The following is a 19,619-nucleotide window of genomic DNA, read 5'->3' on the forward strand; positions in this document are numbered from 1 at the left end:
GGTAGGGGAGTCCTTTGGCTGGTGGGGCAGGGGGCTGTTGACAGACTTTTCCACAGCACATCTAGGCAGACCCAGGGAGGACCTGGAGTAAATTCAGGGGACAAAAAACCCAAATTCTGGCCCTGCAAGTAAGCTCAGCTTGGGATACCTCATGATGGGCCAGTCAAAGGCCCCATGGAGCCACTGGCCTTCTTTACGGGAGTCACCTAAAGCAACTTTGGAAAGCTGCATCACATCCGCCAGGAACATGCGCGAAGCCAAATCAGAGGGTCCATTTACAGAATACAGAACAACAGAGTTGGAAGGGACCTTGGAGGTCTTCTAGTCCAACCCCCTGCTTAGGCAGGAAACCCTACACCACTTCAAGCAAATGGTTATCCAACATCTTCTTAAAAACCTCCAGTGTTGGCGCATTCACAACTTCTTGAGGCAAGTTGTTCCACTGGTTAATTGTTCTCACTGTCAGGAAATTTCTCCTTGGTTCTAGGTTGCTTCTCTCCTTGATCAGTTTCCACCCATTGCTTCTTGTCCTACCCTCAGGTGCTTTGGAGAATAGCTTGACTCCCTCTTCTTTGGGGCAGCCTCTGAGATATTGGAACGCTGCTATCATGTCTCCCCTAGTCCTTCTTTTCATCAGACTAGCCATACCCAGTTCCAGCAACTGTTCTTCATACAAAACAATAGTTTTGCATCTGATCCAACCCGACTGAGGGGTCCTCAAAGCCTTCAGCCCAGGTACCAACTTGTTCATCAAGGGGGGCTTCCCTAAGTCAATCCCAGGTGACCCCTACCTGCTGGACCCTCAAGGCAAAGAAAACCAAGGATTGACGCCAAATCTTGCCCAAAGGTTTCAGGATGTGCACCAACTGGTGGGATGCACAAAAGCCTGGTGTATGTTTGTGTGTGTGTGAAATTATTGAACAAAACTGTCCCCTGGCACACACACACACACACACACACACACACACACACACACACACACACACACACACAGACTTGGGAAGGCTTGAGCAGGCAGGAGAGGGACTATCTTGGCAGGCTGCTGCTGTCGTATGTGATGCAAATATTGCAGGAGAAAAACCGCAGCCACCAAGGTTCCCACCGAGTGGGTGGGCAGCCACACAGATGGCCTTACTCTGGGGAGGATGAAAAGCACGTGACCCACATTTTTTTGGAGAAGCCCCTCCTCTGAAGAGCCTGAGAAGGAAAAAGCGGAGGGAAGCCAAAGATCAAATTAACACTTCATTAATTGGTGCAATCTAGGACAACCTCCCCGTTCAGTCATTGGGCAGCCCTTTGACAAATGTCCTCTGTCCTGCATTTCTAAGATGCTCCTTGAGGAAAGGGAGGGGAGGGGAAAGGACAAATGGCCAATTAGCTCCCAAAAACCGAATATTTTGCAAGGCAGCAGGCGCCAAACGGCTCTGTTTTTGTTTTTCTGCTGGAGGACACCCACTGGAACAACCAATCAGGGACTCTCTTGTGGATTTCTTGATTCCTTCCTTTTCTTCTCTCCTTCCTTTCTTCTCTTCCTCCTTTTCTTTCTTCCTTCTCTTCTCCCTTCTTCTTTCTTCTCCCCTCTCTTCTTTCCTGTTCCCTTCCCATTTTTTCTTTCTCTTTCCTTCCAGCTCTCTTCTCTCCTCCCTCCGTCATTTTTCATTAAAAGAACCTTTTCAGAACTTCACAGTTCATTTTCCCTTAGCTCTCAGCTCCCACCCAGTATGATTTCTGAAAGGAGCATTTGGTTTAAAAAAAAACCACTAAATTGTTGGGTGCCCATTGGGTTTGTTTTCCAAACAGACTGAGCATCTCAGATAGCAATAAATTGGATGTAAACAGAGGGGCTCCTACCCCAGCTGGGAAATGGGTTGGTTGTTAAGAAGTCTCCTTGCTCTTCAGACTTCCCCTCCCAGAATTCCACAACCATTATTTATCCAGCTGGAGCAGGGGTCTCCAACCTTGGCAACTTGAAGACTTGTGGACTTCAACTCCCAGAGGGTATCTTGTCTGGTTGTCCACTTATTTTAAGAAGTGAAAAGTTTGGCCCTATTCTGGACTCCAGATCCTGTCCTAGATGTTCAGATACTAGCAAAAGCCCCTTTTGCATGGCTGAAATTGGTATTTTTGGACATTTCAATTGGCTCAGTTCAAGCCAGCGAGACCCTTATTGGGAGATGGTTGTCCAAAACCATCTTATGTCAAGGAGCCATAGGCAATGATGACATCTCTGAAACATAAGATACAAGACCTTCCAGATCCAGATCTAGAACTCTTAGGCATTCAACTGCAGCCAACTGTCTAACACACCAGCACCTCCAACTATTTTTGGCAACCAACCTTCATAATGTTCCTTTTTCCTTTCTTCTAGTTTAAGTTGGCATCACCCAACAAGAGGACCCTTCCTTCCTTCCTTCCTTCCTTCCTTCTTTCTTTTCTTCTTCCACTTTGGTGTTTGTATGTACACTAAGAGACAAATTCCTTGTGTGTCCAATCACGCTTGGCCAATAAATAATTTATTTATTTATTTATTTATTTCTCTCTCTCTCACTCTCTCTCTCTCTCTCTCTCTCTCTCTCTCTCTCCTTCCTTCCTTCCTTTTTTCTTTGTAGAAGTTCTGATTAAGAGAATCTGGGGGGCAGGGCAGGGGCGACGCATTTCACTCCCTCCGTGAGAAAGGTAAGAACATTAACATACAACCCCAAGTAAAGTGAGAGCACCCTACAGAAGCGTTCTCTCTGATATGAAGCAACACTTGAAGGATGAAGGAGTCACAAGAATTTTCCTGCCTTTCTCAACCGACGAACTTGGATTGTCCAATTACTCCAGTACACAAGACCACTAATAGTACACCTTGCACCAATGTTAAGAGGTGCTTGAGAGTGCTATAAAATAGAACTGTGGCTCAGTTTGGTTTAGGGTACCAAAAGGCCCGACTTCAAACTCTGGTAGTGCTGGCTAAAAGAACCTGGGGTGAGGGGTGAGGAAGCCACGTTTCCACAACAGGTCTTGCAGAACAATAGCCAGGAAGTGACACAATGCAAGGATGGAAGAACCAAAAGGCAGACAAGCAACGTTCAACCTAGAATGTTGCTTTGGTCACAGGGAAGGGCGGGAATATTTTCAGAATCTGCAAGAACCTCAGAAATTGAGTTTTGGGGGAAACAAAGTCCAGATTTGGGGCAAGGAAAGGCTGCACTAAAGGGGAACGTGTAAAGTGTGGTCAATAGGGTGGCACAATCGGGTGATCGAAGCTGCGCCGGATTTTCTGCGTGTTGTAAAGCACACTTAACTTCAACCACACCATCACAGCTGCCATCATATCATGCCTTGTGTGAGGACAGCCCTGCTCCACCCCGATTTGGCACTTGCTGCATTTATCTTGCTCCTAAAAAGCGCCAAACATGACTGGCAAAGTCTCTTTGGAGGGAGCAGAATTTGAAAACCCTCTGGCCATTCTCACGAGGCTCAGACCCTGAATGTTAAAAATGGAAAAAGAAGGGATCGGCTTCCATCCACATCACACCTAAATTAAAATGATCTGTTCTTTCCCAGCTAGAGCTGCCAGGACGGACTCAACATGGCAAGATCCCAACCGAACTATTCTTGTTTCCGCGAGCCATTTCCACACCGCACCCATTTCCTGCGAGTCTGTATTCCTCTTTCTCCCCCCTCCCCCATTTATTATTATTACAAGCATTTCCATGGAAGTAAGGACAGGTTAAAGACTGAGGAAAACCTTTGAGCTGAAAGACTTCCGTTCCTTAAAGTAGTTTAACAATGGATTCTGGAATTGAATAATCGCGTTAAAAAGCTCCGAAAGCTTGGGAAAGAAACTTTGGCGCGCTGGTGACCTGCTGAATTCCAGGACAAGAAACTTTCAACTCAAAGTTCCTTTTCTGGGCCCTTCCTCCTGCAAAGCCTCTCATCAGAAAATTGCTCAGGCGAAGGGAAAAGAGATGAGCAGGTGGCTTTTGCAACGTGCAAAAAAACAGCTTCCAAGGGGGCTCAAACAGACTTGGCCATCCCTCGTCCCAGAATGCGCTGTAAATGCAAGTTGTCATTGTATTCAGCCGCTGGTGCTGAAAAAAGGGTGACTCATGACTGGTCCTTGCACCTACGACCCGAGCAAGATTCAAACAGCTTAGGAAGACCACACCTAGAGTACTGCATCCAGTTTTGGTCACCACACTATAAAAAAGATGTTGAGACTCTAGAAAAAGTGCAGAGAAGAGCAACCAGGATGATGAGGGGACTGGAGGCTAAAACATACGATGAACGGTTGCAGAAACTGGGCATGGTTAGTCTAGGGAAGAGAAGAACCGGAGGGACAGGATAGCATATTCTAATATTTGAGGGGTTGCCACAGAGGCAGCTGAAGGCCAGACAAGGAACATACCCAGTTCCTGCAACTTTGCATCGTATGCTTTAGCTGCCAGTCCCCTCATCATCCTGGTTGCTCTTCTCTGCACTTTTTCTAGAGTCTCAGCATCTTTTTTATACTGTGGTGACCAAAACTGGATGCAGGATTCAATGTAGACAAGAGTACGGACAGCACAGCGGTGGGAGAGGCTGCACAGCAAAGAAACCGGGGTTGTGAAGTGGGCTTTGGGTTAGGTGCTGACCCGGCGAATTTGCTAAAGGTAGACCCTAGAAAAGCAGGAATCTGCTCCCAGCAGCACCAGCAGCTGGCTAACTGGGCAAACGGGAGCATTCCTGGGAAAGTGGCATCAGACCAAGTGTCTGCAGCGGTCCTAGAAAAATCAAATAAATCAGCTCCTTTTCATCCGTGTGGAGGGAAGGGCAACCCCGAAAGGCAGCCCTGCCAAAGTTTAATGAGGATCTCTCCTTGTACAGAGACCCGATTGCAGAGAAACCTTTTCATCTGATCTGGGAACAGAGGCTGAGCTCTACAGAGACCGGGACCACCGCAAAAACCACACTTGGCAGAAGGCTGGAAGCCACCCGCAGTGACGGGAGGGGGGCTGGTGGCCTGAACCAACATTTCCCACTCCCAGGGTTAAACATTTTAATTCTATCATATCAAATATAAAACGCAGGCGCTCGGCTGTGTGAGCTCAAAAGCCTGAGCGGGGCCAGAAATCTCTGTGAGAATGATGTCATGCAGCCAGATTTATGTGGTGTGGGTCAGATCCACGCTTGGCAATAGGTCTCTTCTCCCCACTGCTGAGCAACCAGGCGGGAAACCAGCATTGAGATAAAAGCTCCTTTCATCTTTTTTAGGTTAGAAGTGACAGACGTAACCAAATTTAGAGAAATGAGCTTCTAAAAGCACATGCCAACTTTTATCCAATGTCCTTGTGGATTTGGCAGCAATTTAACCCATTCACTTCACATGTCAACCTCCTGTTTTATCGCAACAACCCTGTAAGGTAGGTCAGGGGAGAGGGAGAAGGAGAGGTTGGTGACTCCAAACAATGTCAAAGGGGGAAGTCAGATTCAATTTAAAACTGTGTGATTTACCAAATAATTGCAGCAAATAAGGTGGTGATAATACTGGGCACCTCTCACTTAATGGCTTAGGAATGGAAGTTCTGGTCCCAGCTGTAAATTGAAGATGGCCTGTAGAGTTGAACCCACTTCTCTGCTCTTTAATCCAACCTTTTAATCAAACACCAGACTCTCTCTCTCTCTCTCTCCCACTCCCTCCCTCCCCAGTGTGTCCCCTGGATGAAATTATTTTTATAAGCTTCTTGAGCTGAGAACAGTGAGAAGGAAGAGGAAGAAGGAGGAGGGAGGAGAAGAAGAAGAAGGAGAAGAAGAAGAAGGAGAAGAAGAAGAAGGAGAAGAAGAAGAGGAAGAAGTAACAGCAACAGCAGCACAGAGATGGAACCAAGCTTTGTTTTTTTAAAAAATACAGCATTTTGCCAAGTGAAACGTTTGTACCATAAACACTTGCTAATTTTAAGTATGGTTCACGCATTATATTCCACTTGATTTCCTCTGATCCAGATTTACAAGCTTTACATGACTCCCTAAGCTCGTGTTTCTCAAGCTTTGGCAAGAGGCTGGCTTTGGGGGTGGGGGTGGGGGGTTGATCCTAGGATTTGAAGTCCGAGGATCTTCAAGTTGCCAAGATGGAGAATTCCTGCCTAAGTCAACACCAAGCAGGCGGGCGGGCGGGGGGGGGGCATTTACTCTCCTGGGGAACTCGGTCCTCGTGCAAGGTATTACAACAGCCCATCATCCAGCACAAGAGGGTGAGTTGGCACACATGGAGGTTATCACCAGTAGAGATGGCCGATGCCAACGCCTCTGGCAAGGTGGCAAATAAAACTTACGATTTATGCAAGGAAGTTCCCCCCTCCTGACTGGCCCTCTGGGTGGGAGGGGGCAGTGGCAGTTGAGGCAGCGGCAGCAAACCCCCCCCCCCCTTGGCAGAGAACACCCACATCTGTCCTGGCCCCATTCAATTCCATCTGTCCGCCCCATGGAAATCAGGGAGACAAACGAGTTCTTTGAGGCAGAAGAAGAATGACCAGAAGATTGGGGAGGGGGGGAATAAATGGGGTGTGTGGGGTAAGAGTGAATCAGGCATTCTGGGAACCCTCCCGAGATTAGTCACAAAGCATCCATCTCCCCGTTTCAACAATAGCAGCTGAATTTTGACCGAATCCCAGCTGTCACTCTTTGAATGAAAGAAAACAAGGTTTTAGATGAGAGAGTCTGGGGCAGGTTTGCTTCTAGGAGCAAAAAAACTAAACACACATTTTTATATGAGTGTGTGGTGTCTTTGTGTGCATGTGTGTGTACGTACGTATGTATGTATGTTGTGGCATGCATTCATCAGCATCTCACCAAGGAGCCGAGCCTTTGTTCTGTTAAATTGCTCCCATGCTGATTAATTTGCTGAAGGGGTCTCCAGTTTTCTCCTGAGCAAACTCAAAGTATAGAAAGGGGGTGGGGGAATAAAAGAAGGGGGGCTGCCTCCCCCCTTCACCTCCTCCCCACACACCGTTGGGCTCAGAAAAGCCACTGTTATCGCCACAAGCCAGCTTTCTCATGGGCGAAACCTCAATGCTCCAAGGACCAATTTGATTCACTTACTTCTTCAACTGATTTCTATCCCACCTTTTCCTTAGGAGCACAAAAGGGTTTGTGACAATTCGCTGTAGCCAACTGGCCACATGACAACTTGCTGCGGGACAAGAGTTACACTAACATCAAAGAAATGATGGAATAGAATCATTAAAGGGAAGATGCAAAAGGAGGGACAGAATTTAAATGTGAACAACAAAAATTAAAATATTTTCTTATTTAGTTTAAAGAATTAAACTGAATTGTTAAACTGTCCCGCAGCGAGTTGGCTGCAGCGAGTTGTCCCATTCTGGCACAATAGGCTACAACCAGTGCTCCCCCTCCCATTTTCCCTCTGTAACAACCACCCTGTGAGTTAGGTAGGTAAGTCACACAATGGTTTTTCCATGAATGACAGCAGCCTCAAACCAGGCTATCCCTGGTCGTAGTTCTCCACTTAGCCACAATGCCCACCAATTCTTGGTTCGGTTCAATTTAATTCCAGTTTAGTTCACTTCCACTGAACTACTTTCAAAGAATACTTATCTAGTTTAGAACTGGGCGGGTTATTTTCATATTTTCTTTTGCAGCAAAAGTCAAAAAGACTGACTTTTTCATTATTCATCATCAAACACAGCTGCCTGCAATTACTGCAGGTTCTAGTCCCACCAGGTCCAAGGTTGACTCAGCCTTCCATCCTTTATAAGGTAGGTAAAATGAGGACCCAGATTGTTGGGGGGGCAATAAGTTGACTTTGTAAATATACAAATAGAATGAGACTATTGCCTTATACACTGTAAGCCGCCCTGAGTCTTCGGAGAAGGGCGGGATATAAATGTAAATAAATAAAATAAATAAAATAAATAAATAAAATTTGGATTCATTTGGATAGGATTGGTTTTTGACCAAAGGGCAGCTGACACCCATTATGGACTCAGCTAGGAAAGCAACAGCTTGCAGAATCCCCCGAGGGCACCAAATTCTGCATCATATTCTATGACAGAGGTCTTCAAACTTGGCAGCTTTGTGGACTTCATGTGGACAGCATAGCTGGCTGGAGAATTCTGGGAGTTGAAGTCCACAAGTCTTAAAGCTGCCAAGTTTGAAGACCTCTGTTCTACAATGTTCCTTGAATGCACGATGAATCAATAACCTCTGGAGTTGCATGTGGCTCTTTCATCTCTCTGCTGCGGCCCTGTCACCAGTCAGCTCCACAATTGATAGGGCTTTCGGTTAGAATAGGTAGAGGAAAAAGGACGCCACGCTAGGAGGAGACTCTACGGTGGGGGAATTAGACTTCTGATGGGCTCCAGAATTGAATGGGAGGCTTCCGGTTAGGACCTTTGTGGCTTTGAGTGTTTAAGGTTGCCGACCCCTGATCTAGAGATAAGATTGGATTGGGACAGCCTTCCCTGGCCTGGTGCTCTCCAGCTGTGGTGTTAAGAGCACCCATATTTGTTAGCCTGAGGAGGTGCAACCCTGCTGCGTCCGGAAGGAACAAATCCAGGAGCCACCGTATTACAGAAGCCATTCTGGTCCATGGGGAAAATGTTCCAGTCGATTCCGTCAACAAGTGATCTAATCAACAGCAGAACCTCACAACCTTCCCTGTCCCCCTTTAATAAACCAGCATTTGTTAGGAGGAGCATAAGGGACCTTGTTCAGGCACATGGAGATGAGCAAGTTCCCAGTTGCATGAAGAGGAACTGCATCTCGTAAAATGGAGGAAAACCCCAACGCCCAACGCATCACAGCCCTAGAAAACTGTCTCCGTGTTCTTTCAAAGAGCTCCTTCCATCCAGCCTTCGGCTTCCAAACCTAGACTTCTGGAAGGGACCTTGGAGGTTTTCTAGTCCAACCCCCTGCTCAAGCTGGAGACCCTATACCATTCCAGACAAGTGGCTTGCTTATGTCCACACGCCTGAACAAGGTCTGTTGTGGCTCTTCTTAAAAGCCTCCAGTGTTGGAGTACCCACAACTTCTGAAGGCAAGCCATTCCACTAGTTAATGGTCCCCATGGTTAGGAAGCTTCTCCTTAATTCCAGGTTGCTTCTCTCCTTGGTTAGTTTCCAACCACTGTTTCCTCTGGTGCTTTGGGAAATAATCTGACCTCCTCTTCTTTGCGGCAACCTCCCAAATGCTGGAATACTGCTATCATGTGTGTGTCCCCCCCACCCAGTCCTCCTTTTTCACTAGACTAGACAAACCCAATTCCGGAAACCGTTTTTCATACGTCTTAATCTCCGGCCTCCTAATCATCTTTGTTGCTCTTCTCTGCATTTTTTCCAAAGTCTTTACATCTAACATCTGCGACCATTTCGTTGAGAAGAGGAAAAGATATCAAACCTTTTGCCACTACCTGGTGTTTTCATTCTTGCAAGGGATTGGCTCAAACCCCCCACACACACATTGTTTTTCCAAACCCAGAACAAAGCAGATCCATGCCAAATAAAAATATCCTCCTTCAGTTGAGATAAAATTCAAAAGGCCTGCATTGTTTTCTTTGGGGGGGGGGGGGAAACCAAACCTCTTAGAACACCCGTGTTTTGTCCCAAGCTTGGAACACTCAAAAAAAGGTCCATCTCAGGGTTGAAATCTTTTGCACACTTTCATTCCCCGCGCTAATAAAAAACAAGCCAGTACTCACAGACATGCCCCTGTTCCATTTTGATAGGTTTCACACTTTCCACCATTCAAGCAGGATTCAGAAGGCTGGGTACATCGCAAACCTGCAAGGAGAGAAGAGAGATATTGTCATGGCACTGGTGAATCTCAGCCACAGGACAGAAGGGATCAAGAGAAGCCCAGAGACGATGTAGGATCTTTAACAGATTAACAGAATTGGAAGGGACCTTGTAGGTCATCTAGTCCAACACTCCCACCCCACTCCAGGTCCAAGCAGGAGACCCTACATTATTTCTGACAAATGGCAGTTCAGTCTCTTCTTGGAAGCCTCCAGTAATGAAGCTCCCACAGCTTCTGAAGGCAACTTCTGTTCCATGGGTTGATTGCTCTCACTGTCAGGAAATTCCTCCTTATTTCCAGGTTGAATCTCTCCTTGTCCAGTTTCCATCCATAATTCCTTGTCTGGCCTTCAGGTGGTTTGGAAAATAGCTTCTCTGTGGCAGCCCCTCAAGTATTGGAAGATGCTATTCTGTCTCTCCTGGTCATTCTCTTCAATAAACTAGCCATGCCCAATTCCTGCAACCATTCATCGTATGTTTGAGCCTCCAGTCCCCTCATCTTGGTTGCTCTTCTCTGCACTCTTTCTAGAGTCTAAACATCTTTTTTATAGTGTGGTGACCAAAACTGGATGCAGTATTCTAGGTGTGGTCTTACTAAGGCTTTACAGAGTAGTAGTAGTACCACTTTTGATCTTGATTGAATCCCTCTGTTAATGCAATTTAGGATTGTGTTGACTTTTTTGGCTGCCACCGCACACAGCTGGCTCCTATTTAGCTGGTTGTCCACTAGGCCTCCAAGATCCCTCTCGCAGTTACTGCTATTAAGCCTGGTTTCACCCAGTCTAGATGTGTACTTTTGCTTTTTCTTGCCTTAGTGTAAGACTTGACTTTTCTCTACATTGAATTTCATTTTGTTAGATAGGGCTGTAGATAGGTTCTAGTGCAGCCTTATCCCACGTCATTTGCCCCCATATGCCAGGCTTCCCCTCCCCAAACACTGAGGCTAATGTCAATGCTCTGAGAACACATCCGGTTGGGAAAAGTTAAAGGACAGAGTTAGGAGTCTTCTTCATATATGCAGGATTTCAATGCTTTTTTAAAACAGCAGGGCTTCGCTGTTTCAATTTTTTTGATTTAACGGACCCGGTTTTATGTCAAACATACTCCATTATATGCAAAGCAATGCAAACAATCCATGTAGCAATTGATGTAAATAACCTAAATTTCAAGCCACTGAACATTTGGGTTTAATAGACATCCCTCTGCCAAAATCATCCACAAAATAGAAGAATTATTGTACAGATCCAAGTGGCCTCAAAAACTGCAATATTTCTTTTTCCTGCAACTGACAGCCTCTATCTGACAGCTAACTCTATACCCATTTTTCAGGCAGGAAATCAAAAGGTAAATCAGATGAAGTTTCCATGAAATGAATCATAATTTACCTTCTTAAATATGGCTTTTTCAGGTGATTTCCAAATAATGAAGAGTCATAATTGGAACCAGAATCTGCTTTACCAGTTATTAAAGTCATCAGATCTGTATTTATTTGTATCCCACCTTTATTATTTTTATAATAAAGTCAAGGCAGTGAACATATCCACCACACCCTTCTCCTCTGATGTTCTCCACAACAACCCTGTGAGGTGGCTTGGGCTGAGAGAGAGGGACTAGCCCAAAGCCACCCAGCCAGCTTTCCTATCTAACACAATGCTAGAACTCACCACCTCCTTCTGATTGGCCCAAAATCTCCCTGCTGCCTTTCATGCCTAAAGCAAGACTAGAATTCACTGTCTCCTGGTGATTGGCCCAAAGTCACCTAGCTGGCTTTTATGCCTAAGACAGGCCTGAAACTCAGAGTTTCTCAGGTTCTAGCCTGGTGCTTTAAACCACTACATCAAACTGGTTCTTTATCCTACAAAATGGCTTGCTACACACCAAGAAAAGCATCTTAAAAGTTTGAATTTCCTCAGCTTGATAATTGATTGTGTAAACCCAGGGTTTGCCCCTGCCCTTCTCAGCATGGGATTTCCCCCCTCTGCCCCCCACCTCCTAGAGCCTTGGCTCTACTCCTGCTCAGCTATTCAGAGATTAACCAAGTTGGTTTGTGGGGGAGAGGGAGGCCTAAAGAAACCCACCCAGGAAATTCCAGCTTAGCAGTTCTCATAAAATATGTATAAATGTATCTCTTCTGAAGATTTCTATCTGAACAAAGCAGATGAAAAGGAAAAACCGCTTCATGGGATGATGGACTGGCATTATGGGATGGCAACTAGGAGTTCGTCAGACGCATGGGGGAAGGCCAGATAGCATCTGAGATTCTAAGAGAGTGTTGAGTGCCTTCAATCACTAAAGATGACAATCTTAGCCAAGTTCCACGCTTCTTCCTCGATTCTGGGAAACTCTGTTTCAGTTTACAGAGAAGAACCCACAGAATTCTCTAGCACCCTGTTTTTTCCAAGCTTGGCTGCTTTTAAGATTGTGGACTTCAATTCCCAGAATGGCTGGCTGGGGAATTGTGGGAGTTGAAGTCCAAACACTTTAAAGCAGCCAAACTTGAAAAACACAGCTCTACAGGCCTGTCTGAGTAACTCAAAAGGACACTTTATTTCTACAAGAATAACTAAGCGTAATTCAGCATGCTGGCAAGGGAATTCTGGGAGTTGAAGCCCACCCATCTTAAAGTGGCCATGTTTGAAAATCATAATTTACCAGCAGTGGTGGTATTCAGTCAGTTCATACCGATTTGGCCGAACCGGTAGCGGAGATGGCGGGTGGGCCTGCCCCCGCCCCGGCACTATGCTGTCCTATTTAGCCATGTTTTTGTGGCCGGGTCCATGTGTGAAAGGCGCGCGCGTGAGCAAAACACATTTGTGGAAGGCTGGGCGCATGCAGAGAAGGCATGCATGCGCACAAAGTGAGCGTGCACACGCACGGCAAACCGGTGGTAAACATCTTTGAAACCCACCTCTGTTTACCATGATTTGCATGTGGGCTAACCTCACCAAACACCAAACCTGGGGTAAAACTAGGATTCTACGACAGGGTGTTATGGGGACTTCATGGAGCAAACTAACAGGCTCGGCTCAATTTTCCCTTGTTGGTTTGGCATTATATGTTCTATCAACAGGAAAAATGTATTTTGTTAACCCTGAAAAGAGTTCTTCGGGCTGCCTGAATCAACTCAAACTTTGTTTGGCTAGAGAGGTCTGGGAGACAATTTTTTTTTTAATAGCCTCTGGCAGGAAGAGCAGTTGACTTCGGTAAAGGTCATATTTTTTAAAGGGGAAATTTTTATAAAGCATCAAGAAGGATGCCAATCACAGAATGGGTACTAAATAGGACCCGGTCTGCACAGCACATTAAGCCACAGTTTAGCTATCCATGGTTCACACAGCTAATTGGTTTGGCACATATTAACAGAGGATTATAGGTTTACCAACTATTAACAGCTTTGCACATTATGTTTAGCCACAATCGAGCTGCACGTTAAGTACAGGAAGAGTTGCTAGCCTTCTAAGTCGTCGAATGAAATCAAGATTTATTATTTGTAAAAGTGCAATAAAGGAAACCAACGTGATGCAACCGCAAAAAAACCCCACCACACCATAAACTGCTAAAACACAGACAGGCCTGTCTGGGTTAGGCATTAAATGCACATTTGCTGAATTGCCTGCAATGAGGAAGAATTGCTCCTCTTCCTAGTTGAACTTGGCATGGAAGCATTTGTGAACCAGAAGAAAGAGACCTGGTTACTTTCAGGTCCTCTCAAGAAATAAGGAAGAACATCTTAATAAGTTGACTTATGGTCCCACTTTGGTGACCACCAAATGCAGACTGAGCAACCTTCTTCTGCCTGGTAAGTAACAGAATAACAGAGTTGGAAGGGGCCTTGGAGATCATGTAGTCCAACCCCCTGATCAAGCAGAAAATCCCATACCATTCCAGGCAAATGGTTGCCCAGTCTCTTTTTTTTAAAGCCTCCAGTGATGGGAGCACCCACAATTTCTGTTGGCAAGCAATTCCACTGGTTTAATTGTCCTCCCTGTTAGGAGGTTTCTCCTTAACTCCAGGTTGCTTCTCTCCTTGATTAGTTTCCATCTGTTGCTTCTCCATCTGTTGCCCTCCGATGTTTTGGAAAATATTATAGAATATTACAGATTAACAGAGTAAGGGGCCTTGTAGGCCATCTAATCCAACCCCCTGCCCAAGCAGGAGACCCTACACCATTTCTGACAAATGGCAGTCAATGTCTTCTTGAAAGCCTCCAGTGATGAAGCTCCCACAAATAGGTCGACCCCCCTCTTCTTTGGGGCAGCCCCTCAAATACTGGAACATTGCTATCATGTTGCCCCAAATCTTTCTTTTCACTAGATTAGATATACCCAATTCCTGCAGTCGTTCTTCATATGTTTTGGTCTCCAGGTCTTTAATCATATTTGTTGCTCTTCTCTGCATTCTTTCCAGAGTCTCAAAAGAGTCTCAAAATTACCCCAAAGGCATCACAAAGGAAAATAAATCAACTTGGAGGTGAAGTCCAGCAGAATGCAAATAAGTTTGCCAAAACTTTAAAAACTTCCTTTTAGCCTAGTACAATAATACTGTCGTAGGCTAATCAGCTTAAAAGAATATGGAATGACCCATTATCCCTGCAGGAAAAAAAAACATTGGCGCAAAGCCAAGCCTCCAAAAGAATTCCTATATTAAGCTAAGCCATGATTTGCTAAAGAAGCCATCATGGCTGGCTCATCACATCAAACTCTCCAATCTATGATGGTTCAGCCCAAGGATGCCAACAAGGCCTGCCCCTCTGGAGGCCCACTGGTCCCAGGGCAGAGGAGGGAGGGGCTCTGCAGGGAGAGGACGGATCCAAAAAGACATGATGGCCCCCATCACCATGCAATCTAAGCCCCGGCCTTTTTTTAGCATGCACAAGTATCTCATGTGGTGGGGGGTGACTTTTCGTGCCTCTGCAGCAGACAAAGAGCTGGGGTAGCCGCCAAGCAAGGGAGAAGGGAGTCGAACTATCAGGGGTGTCTCTGCTTCCATCAGAAGGGGAGAAAGCAGCTGGGTTGCAACTGGGTTCTGGTCCCTGGAGCTTGTAAAATCTGGGCATCCCTGCACCCCCAAATGAGACCCAACACTAGCAGAGGCAACAAGCACACCTGTGGCTCTGTTAAGGTGCTCACAGATGGGGCTTTGGGGATCTCCCGTGAAAGCCAACCAGGCTGTCATTCACAGCAGGGGAAATGCCCCCTTTTCTTTCTGGGGGGGGGGAGGTGAGGGGGGTTGAGGGGGGGGACAAATGCACAAGCCTCCTGGAGAACACACACACCCCACCTGCCCTGTCTGGCTTGGCAGCTACTCGCCGTTTTCCGCAAACAAGGCTCGGCTGGGTGCGTGGGAAAAAGCAACAGCTGTGCCACTCGGCAGCCCCTGCCCAGACAAAGAGAGGATCAGAGCCCCCCCACCCACCGTCCCTCGGGAGCCGCCTGCTGCCGGCCGGAGCAGAGTAAGCAGGCATGGGGGGGACGGGGGACAGCCAGCCAGTCTGCCAGCATGCGAGACACCCACGCATGTAGTTTTTGAGTGAAAAGAAAAAAGATGGCTTGATTGTTCTCTACTTACTACAGTTTATTTAGTGACCGTTCAAAGTTACAACAGCACTGAAAAAAGTGACTTAGGAGCATTTCTTGCGGTCACGAACGTTGTAGCATCCCCATATGATCAGACGCTTTCATATTTATGACGGTCGCAGCCTCCCTGGGGTCACGTGATCCCCTTTTGTGACCTTCTGAGAAGCAAAAATCGACGGAGAGTTCACTTAACCACCAAGTTACCCACTTACGACCGCTGTGATTCACTTAACAACAGTGGCAAGAGAGGTCGTAAAACTCACTTAACAAAAGGTCTGACTGAATGACAGAAGTTCAATTGCGGTTGTAAGTTGAGCAGCACCTGCACAGCACAAAACCGGAATTGCTTTTTGCTCAAAAGCAAAATAAAAAATAAAAACCAGCAAAAGCAAAACCAGACGCTGTCCCAGGAAGCCCAAACTGAGTTCCTCTTCACTTCCTGAAACAGGCAGCGGTGGGAGGAGTACGGGGGTGCCCCGTCTGCATTTGAGGGAGCCCAAAAGGAGGCCCTGGAGCAGAAGATGCCTCTTCCTTAAGAAAGCTCCGGTTTCCCCACTTCCGGTTCCGAGCTTCCCTTCAAATTTCTGGGGGAGGCTGGTCCGGGAAGGTGCCCTTTTCTCTCTCACTCCAATACAGATTTCAAAACAAGAGTGAAGAGGGTTTCCTCCCCCTTCTTCCAAGCAGACCAGAGTGGGGGTCTCTCTGGGGCAGACCCACCACACTGCTTTCCCTGAATCACCAGAGAGAGGAAACCGACAGAAAGCCAAATTATGGGGGGGGGAGTACTTTAGAGCAGGTGTCTCCAACCTTGGAAACTTTAAGCCTGGAGGACTTCAACTCCCAGAATTCCCCAGCCAGCTTTGCTCTCTCACTCCAATACAGCTTTGCTGGCTGGGGTATTCTGGAAGTTGAAGTCCTCCAGGCTTAAAGTTGCCAAGGTTGGAGACCCCTACTTTAGAGGGCAGGGTTGGCACCAGTCCCACCCTGCAGCTCTCTCCTGCAGAAGACCTCTTCAGAGAGGTGCCAGGTTTTGACCTTCCTTGCCGGCCCTGGACAACTCTGAACAGGATCCATGCCCAACATGGTGTCTGCCAGGACTCCTTGTTTAAGTGGGGTCTCGTCTCTACCCCTCAGTGTGACTATGGTGCTCCTCAACAAAACATCCACCACATTGTGTCCGAATATCCATCAAGAACTTACACCAGCCCAATCTCTAATTTTTTTCCAACATAGACCAACCACCCTGTCCTTGAATGGCTGGGTGGACTGGATATTAACATTTGAACTACTATAAATCCATGTATTTGCCATACACTAAAAAAATAAATCTTTAGAAAGAGAAGGTCCAAAATGAAGAGACACCCCCCTCCCCGCACCAGATGGGTGTGAAACCCTCAGGCAACCCACTGCAAGACCTGAATGTGGGTCTCCCACCTCTGGTGCTGAAAATAGCTATCCCGAGGCCTTCTTCTGTCTCGGCCTGGCTTTCTTCCAAAGTCTTGGCAAGGATCCGAGGCAGCCTGGAGCCTTCCTGAGTCTATGCGGGACTACAATCCCCATCATACCAAGCCAGGAGGATGGCAACTGCAGAAGGCTTAGGGGAGAAAGAGGCTGGATTGTTTGGGCTGAAGCCAAATCTGAGCTCAGGAGCTTCTGTGCCTCACCTGTGTGTGCACATACCACACACACAACTTGTGTGTCTGGCAGTCCCTGGATTAAGGGGGAGCACCACAAGGCTCAAGTCCGATTTCAATTCAAACTCTTTGCTTGGGGGGGAGAGAGAGAGTCCATCAGCCACAGCAGCTCCCCCTTCCAAGAATCCAAGCCAAGTTTAGTGGAAGCCCAGAGCCTGGGGGAGGAGGAAAGGGGTAGGAGTGGGTGTGGGTGTGGGTAGGTGGGTGTATGTAGCAATGGCTCCCCCCCCCATCTTCCCCCCCTCCCTCCTTGGCCTTTCAAAAACCCACAGGTTGGTCTTTGAGGCTTGCTGGGTTTTTTCTTTCCATCTGGGCTGCTTTTCCCCAAAATCACCCACTTCTGCCCCGAAAGTCACCAGTTAAAACAAAAAACCCAGAAAAAGGAAGAAAGGGGGGGGGGCTGTACAAGAGAAGGCTAGGACAGGAAATCTGACGCACAGTCACAAAAGTGGTTGAGCAAAACACACACACGCAGGCTGTGGCTTCAGTTTCCCCTGTCGGTCTTTAGAGCCGGCGTTGCACAGACAAAAAAAAAAAAAGACTCCCCAGAAATGCTCCGGCACGGCCAGAAGCCCCCCCTGTCCCAGCCAGGTTTCTGGGGGCGTCCCCGGCAGACCCCTGCCCTGCCCCGGCGCCCCTCGCCCCGATTGCCCCCCCCCCAGCGAGCCTCCCCCGCCAAAGTCCTTTAACGACGGGGCACACACGCGACTGGGGGTCGATCTGCGAGCTCCAGGGACTCCCGCTCCCATGATTCCCGGCCAGCCTGAGGAATGCGAGGTAGCCGAGGCTTGTCCGGCGGGACGGGGTTGTTGCGGCGGGGGGAAGCCAACTCTTCCCGAACTTCAACCAAGGAGCCGCTGGAAGGGAAGCCGGCGAGCCGGTCGGGTCGGTTTTTTTTTTCTTTGGAAAGAAGCGAAGTTGCGCCGAGAGAAAAAAGACAGACAGGCGAAGGAAGGAAGGAAGGAAGGAAGGAAGGAAGGAAGGAAGGAAGGAAGGAAGGAAGGAAGGAAGAAAGAAAGAAAGAAAGAAAGAAAGAAAGAAAGAAAGAAAGAAAGAAAGAAAGAAAGAAAGAAAGAAAGAAAGAAAGAAAGCGGCGGCCGCCCTGAAGCGGCTCTTTCCCTTCTCTTCCTCCACCGGGGTGAGCGGCGGGTCAGCCGAGCCCGCACGGTGGCGGGGAAGCTGCGGTGGCAGCGGAGGAGGTTGTGCAAGGCGGCCGATCTTCCTCCGCAATCCCGACGGCGCGACTCCCCTTCCCATCATCCGCAGCCGCCGGGGGAGGGGAGGATGAAGGCGACCAGTATAGCCTCCCCTCAAGAACCGCCGGCCGATCCGGCTGAACCTCTCCCACCCTCGTGGGATCTGGGAACCTCGTGGATCTGAGCAGCGGCGATTTCCAAGGTAGACTGCGCCCGTCCAGGGAGGCTCCCCCGCCAGCATCGCCCATCGACCCACCTCGGCCTTCCCCGCCCCAGAAGCCGCCCTGCCTGCCTACCTGCAACGAAGGCGGGCAAGACGGCCAGCAGCAGCAGCCACAGAAGCAGCAACCCCGGGAAGCGTCGGAGGCGGCGGCTCCGTCCCCGGAGGGGTTGCAATTGCATCCCGCCGCCTGGCTCTGCGGCGCTCCGGCCGATGGGATTGCCGGACCGGCTGCGTCGGCTCCGGACGGGATGGGATCCTTGGAGGGCGCGGACGGGACGGGACAGGCCGGAGGGCTGCTGGGAGACGCCGCGCTCCTTGAAAGGCTCCTTGCCGGGGACTCGGCTCGGCTCGGCGGCTCCGCTGCAAGAAAAGAGGAACTTCTCGGCTGGCCGGGAAGTTTGCAAAAAGGGCGTTGAGCGCGCACGCGAGCGAGGCTGGCTGCCGGGGCGGAGGGACTGGGGGCGGGACCGGCCGGGGCGGGGTTTGGGGGTTTCTTTTTTTCTTTCTTTTCTTTTCTTTTCTTTTCTTTTTTGCATCTGAATGCGAGGGCCGGCCGCGATGCCGGCACCTCCTCCCCGGAGAAGACGGGCGGGGCCTTGTCCCGTCCCGTCCCGTCCCCCGCCCCCGGTCGTCCCCTGAGCGGGAACGACCCGCCACTGGAAGTTCTTGAAACTGTGATAGAAGATAGAAGATAAATCGAATCACAGAGTTGGAAAGGACCTTGGAGGTCTTCTAGTCCAACCCGCTGCTTAGGCAGGAAACCCTACACCACTTCAAACAAATGGTTATCCAATCTCTTCCAGTGTTGGACAATTCACAACTTCTGGAGGCAAGTTGTTCCACTGATTCATTGTTCTAACTGTCAGGACTCATAGCTTCTTTAATGTTGTTGGCCAGACAAGGAATAATGGATGGAAACTGAACAAGGAGAGATTCAACCTGGAAATAAGGAGGAATTTCCTGACAGTGAGGACAATCAACCCATGGAACAGAAGTTGCCTTATTTATTTATTTATTTTATTTTATTTTTATACCGCCCTTCTCCCGAAGGACTCAGGGCGGTGTACAGGCAAAAGTAAAAACAACACAATATACAGATTAAAATACCATTTAAAAACTTATTAAATTAGCCTGAGATTAAAAATTTTCCA

The 19,619-nt window shown here is 48.0% G+C and overlaps 1 protein-coding gene across 1 annotated transcript in view; it reads right to left on the reverse strand.

The window, feature by feature from the left end:
- The window catches only part of NOTCH1 (notch receptor 1), a 101,380-nt gene extending 82,454 nt beyond the window's left edge, over nucleotides 1-18,926 (reverse strand). The window contains exons 1-2 of the mRNA XM_058159016.1: nucleotides 18,542-18,926; nucleotides 9,683-9,764 (exon numbers count right to left, since the gene is read on the reverse strand). Of these exons, the coding sequence (XP_058014999.1) occupies nucleotides 9,683-9,764; nucleotides 18,542-18,647 (188 nt within the window). The 5' untranslated portion in view covers nucleotides 18,648-18,926. The remainder of the gene's footprint in view (nucleotides 1-9,682; nucleotides 9,765-18,541) is intronic.
- Between the last annotated feature and the right edge of the window lie 693 nt (nucleotides 18,927-19,619).

This window comes from Ahaetulla prasina, chromosome 16, assembly GCF_028640845.1.
Source record: "Ahaetulla prasina isolate Xishuangbanna chromosome 16, ASM2864084v1, whole genome shotgun sequence".
NCBI classification, from domain to species: domain Eukaryota; kingdom Metazoa; phylum Chordata; class Lepidosauria; order Squamata; family Colubridae; genus Ahaetulla; species Ahaetulla prasina.